Here is a 5687-nt window from a genome sequence, read left to right on the forward strand (position 1 = left end):
CGGGCTAGTCGCATCAATTGTGCTTAGCTTCACGCAGTGCATCTCTCTCTTCGAACCCATTACCTGGAGACCTGTAATGCCATCTAAAATTCTCCTGTTCTTCAGGTCAACTATCAAACCAAAATTATTCAAAAAATCCGCCCCTATTATTGGGTGATTTACCTTCGCCACTAGGAACTCCCACAGGAACTGTCTGCGCAACCCCAAATTGACTTGCACTAATTTCGTTCCATACGTGCTAATTTTCGCTCCGTTTGCTGCGTATAAATAATATTGCGTGGCTTCATTTTCAGGCTGCATTCTCTTTGGCAAAATTGAAACTTCCGCGCCTGTGTCTATTAGATAATTTATACCTGTTTTTTTATCTTTGAAGAACAAACGGCATGCTTTACCCTCTGCCACTTCACTCGCCGTCAGACGTGAAGTGGTGTTTAGTTTTCCGCTGAGTTTTGCGGTGGTTTGTACTGGCAAGGCTGAACACATTTTGTGGACCTCTCCTTGAACCGCCGATGATAAAAACAGATATTATCTCTTCTAGCACTTGATGATCGCCCTTTTCCACGATCTCTGTCATTGCTTCTTCCTCTTTTGCCCAACTGAATGACCAAATTATTTATCATGACTTTCAACTCGTCAATTTCCTTCCTCATCTCCTTCGGTTCATTCCTTTGTACTACACAAACCGTTTCTGTTTCCTGTACCTCAAATACCTTATCAGCCACTTTGGCCCACTGTGCAGAATCACCTTCCACTGCAGCTACGATTGTTCTAACTCCCACTGGCAGTCGCTGTAACCACAATGACTTTAGTACATCATCATTCATTGAATTGCCGGCCATCTCCTTCATTTTCTTCAGCAATTGAGTTGGTTTCATGTCACCTAGCTCCAATTCTGTCAGCAACTTACGCAGCCTTTTGTGCTCCGATTCTGTGAATTCATAAATTAACCGTTTCTTCAACGTCTCATATTTCAACACCTTCGGTGGATCTCGAATCACATCAACTATGCACTCCAGGTATTTCGGCTCTAAACTTGCTACTACATGATCGAACATTGTATCATCTTTCGTTATTCCCGCATTCCTGAACTGTGCTTCCATTTGCAGAAAAAAAAGGTCCGGATGCTCTCTAGAAAACATCATCGGCTTAACTGAAACCCGGTATACCTCCTTGTCAGTGCGACTTTCTCCTTCTGCCGGAAAAAAATCTTCTTCCTCACGGTTAGTCATCTTGCTTGCTAATGTTGGGCTTGATAATAACTTACAACTCCTTTTTGTGTCGGGGTCACCAATGTTGTGATTACAATAACCAAATAGCTTTTATTAATAAAAAACAGTATTTATTGTAACACAAACTTTTATTATTTTTAATACAACTTTAGAAACACTAACTAATTGACTGACTGACCAACTGACTGAAAAAATCTGAATAAATATTTTTAAATAAAATATTTTTAAATATCAGAGAATCTGACAATTTTAGCCTACTTTGTTGATTCTCACCACAGTACAATGTTTTTAATTAATAAAATTAAAACTGTATTAACACTGTTTATCTAGATATATGTATTGAATATCTATGGTTTGTTCTCATTACCAACACAAAAGCAGAGGTCATCTGCAAAACCTCTCCTGGAGAAGTATTTTTTGCTTCTCTTCAAATTTAATGTGACTTCAGACTATCTCAATTCTTTAACGGCAATATCATTGGCCACTAAGTGTAAATGATCTCTAAGATTATAGTGATAACAACATTTTAAACGTAAAATACTGTACTTCATATCAAATAATATAAGTTATTATTTAAAAGACGTTAAAAGTGCTTCACATATGTCAACAAATGAATTGATTAAAAATGCTATAAATGCTTAATACGAAATCTATGCTTAAAGAACGTCTAAAACTTATATATTCAAATTGATTTTAAATCAACTTAGTTTCATATGGCAATACAATAGACCAAATCCAAATGGTCTCCAGATTAACCTTGATAACTAACAAATATAATTCCAATAATCAGCAACAACTTTCTATTTAAGTAATTATAACGCTTACTCAAAATAACTTACAAATCGATTCTCTGGATACCGGGACATAGTGGTGTACGCGGAAATGATTAAGCAGACAAACTAGGCAGGAAAGTAGTACCGCTGATGAGGTTAGAACCTTTCTGTGGACTAGGGCACAGTACCCCCATTTCTCTCATAAAAATAAAGGAGGACCAGAACATAAAAGAATACTGGGATAATCTAACAGGATTAGTTCAACCCAAATCATTTATTGGTACCCATAACAATAGGAGATACCAGAATTGTATGAATTTATCAAAAGAAAAACTTAGAATTCTCACTGGAATCTTAACAGAATACTGTAAACTAGAACACCACCTTAGAAACTTAGCATATATACGGATCCAAAATGTAAATTCTACGAAGAGAATGAAGAGTCAGTCACACATGTGATGTTAGAATGTCATGCATTAACACACGCACAGAATAGACTCCTAGGAATATATATCCTGCGAAAGAGGCAATAAACCACTATAAGGAAAGTCTATATTCTATATTAATTTATCGGGTGGAACAGGTTTAGAAACTCACTCTAGCCACAGAAGGGGGCACAAGTAGACCAAATGGGCATAGTGTCGCATCCCCTCTTATTAATAAATAAATAGTAGACAATAACTAGCATATTCAATTTAAGTTAGGTAAGGTTTAACTAATTGGCACCAAGATGTCAAGCTAGAGCTTATGAGGTCAGAAAACCAGACGAAAATATTATTGATGTTAATTTTTTCTTGCCGAAAGTGACGCGTCTTTATGACAAAAAGAAACTATTTCAAAGTTGGATGGAGTCGAATAACAAAGAAAATACAAGAACAAAAATTTAGTTAATTTATTGCAATTCGTCTGACTATAGAACGCTGTTTCGAATAATGCCACGTACTTATCATCAGTGGTTTTAGGAAATATTCGAATTTCTTTGTAATTATTTTGTACTCGTAGTCCGTATATAATTTGTTTGGACTGCAAGTGTCAGGCTTAGAACTCGTGCCTGTCAGCTTATAAACTACTATTGATTGAGTTGTAATCAAATTGAAGATTGTGTATTTCCTTATGGATTAGTTTGTTAGTTGTCAATTAAACTATTGCCTAATTGTGCTCAAGCTCATTATAATTACGACTTATTGCTGAATACATGGCTGGCTTGCAAAATATTTTCGTCTTCATTCAGGAATGTAAAAATTACTATATTATGGCTCTGCCCATAACATAGTATATAATTTACGAAGCCTGAATTAACAACTTTTGATTTGTTCCAGTAAAATGCTTTTGCTTTCAATCGTTACAATTGCAATAATAGGTTTATTATTTAATTGTAAAATAACTAAAATGTCATATTATTAATGAAAATCCCTCCGTATTTCATTGATAGCTTTATCTTAAAGTCAAAAAATGCAACGACAAAAAATATTATTATTAATGTAAAGGATGTAATATTTCATGGCAAACAACAAGTGCCAGCCTTCATATTTCTTTTTCTCAACAGTCTTCATCCTCCCAGTTGAGAACAGCCGAGATAAGAATTCCAGTTTTCAGCTATTGATCACGTTTCCGACTGACTGCGAAATGCACTTCTGCTGCTGCTGCTGTTTTTATTTATTGATGACAATCACGTAAACGCAATGGCACTGGCAACGAATTGTCGCTTTTGTTGCCGCTGCTTCATTGCCAAAATAAAAGTAACTTTAATCGTAAAATATGCGGAAATTTTTGCAAATTTTATTTATATTTTATTCTTTAATTTTTAAGTTAACTCACAATTAAAAAATAAACACGAAGCCCTGTGACGATATTCTGAACTCAACTGTGAGTTTCTTGAATGCGAAGTTGTAAATTTGGATTTCGTTGCGTTTCTGAATTAATTGCTCCTGAGTTCGTGACATGCAACATTGATTTGGCTTGTGTGGGCAGTTAAAAAACTATTTTACCTAATGGCAATTTGAGGCATTAAAGGCACAATACACATAAAAAATATTGCAATCTGAAATATGCATCGACAGTGGGCGGAGTTGCATTAATTCAGATTGCTGCATATAACTGTTGAGAATAATGTTTTATGCATTTAGTAATATGTTAGTATAAAATAAAATATTTAAAACTAAATTATATACTTATTTTAACGCTTCCAATATTTAAATATTCGGTCTAAAAATTTCTAGAATTACAAATATAATGAAAACATTTTTTTGAAATTGGTACAAATATGCTTCTTTATTCGACCGTATCAATATTATTTCGAAGAAGATCCCTTGACAAGTAGCGAAGGTAATGTTTACCCACTAAAATGATATGTAGTATTCAGTTTAACGAAAACTCTATTATTTAATCATGATTCTAACATATGAGTACATCTAATTGTTTTATACTAACAAAATTATTTTCGATGGCTATATTTAATAAACATTACCAGGAGATGTAAAGCAATTTATTCCATTGGGCTGACTAAATTCGTAAATATTCTCTGGTGAAAGATTTTATTTATTTAACTCAATTATAATAACTCAATTCTATTAGGCAGTTAGTCATATATTTCTGAAAAATTTTGTTAATTCGACCTAATTTATTATATAAATATTTTTTAAAACACGCATTTTGACTAAATTAATGTACAGTAAATTAGATTGATCTATGGTAGACAAACGAGAAAGAGGAGCTTTCTGAAAATCCTGAAATGTCTGTAACATGAAATTGTATTAATTATATTTGTAAAATCGTTCTATAAATGTAGAATATTTTTAATATGATTTTTAGGAATTAGGAATTACTTTCATAATTGAAGCTAATTTTTTTCAGAAAGTTTTTTTAACCAAAAATTACTTACAACAACAGTTTTATTTTTTATTTGTAAAATATTTATTTTTATTATTCTTAATTAGTTGAATTTTTGGCTGACACTACAGCTGTTTCGAATATTACCAAGTACCCATCATCAGTGGTCTTGAACATATTTCTTACATTAAATTATTCGTGAATAATTTTTGGAGACTGCAAGTACCAAGAATTGAACTCGTACCCTGCCAAATTTGAAGTTCAGAGCTAGTATTTATTAGTCAACTGACCCAAATCCATAATTTAACATACTTGTATTTTTGAACTTGGAATTTTGTTAATTTGCCAAGAAATTTATTAACAAAATCAATTGCTGTGTTATTTTGGAACGAAATCATAAACCAGCTGTAGAATAATTGAATTAATAATCATATTTGTTTTTTTAATTGTTTAATTTCAGTACTATTCTTTTATAGAGGCATTATTTATTGTACGATTTTTTTTTCTTTCTTGTGCATAGAACCTAATCTAGGAACCTAATATGCAGAAAGTCATGTTAATGTTACTTTACGAATTTTTCATATTTTATATTTTTAATTCTTTATTAAATTGATTTTAACGTTTAATATTCTTCTTAATGAATAATTCAAGACCTCCTCTATGGTCGCTTTTTTTATTTCCTTGAATTGTTTACTATACAACTTTCTTTCGGTTACTTCTACAAAAGTATTCATAACAATAAACGTTTAACTACTATAGCTTTCATTATAATATTTATCTATTTTATATATTTAAGTGAATCAGTAAATATTTAAGTAAATATATTAAAAATTAAACGAACAAGTCAATTCATTTA

The 5687-nt window shown here is 32.2% G+C and overlaps 1 protein-coding gene across 1 annotated transcript; it reads right to left on the reverse strand.

The window, feature by feature from the left end:
- Positions 1-431: 431 nt before the first annotated feature.
- On the reverse strand, positions 432-1229 carry LOC119667640. The gene has a single exon (XM_038076945.1). It carries the CDS (start codon positions 1227-1229, stop codon positions 432-434), a length of 798 nt encoding a protein of 265 aa, XP_037932873.1.
- Positions 1230-5687: the final 4458 nt, after the last annotated feature.

This window comes from Teleopsis dalmanni, chromosome 1 (genome assembly GCF_002237135.1).
Source record: "Teleopsis dalmanni isolate 2A chromosome 1, ASM223713v2, whole genome shotgun sequence".
In the NCBI taxonomy this organism is placed as follows: Eukaryota; Metazoa; Arthropoda; class Insecta; order Diptera; family Diopsidae; genus Teleopsis; species Teleopsis dalmanni.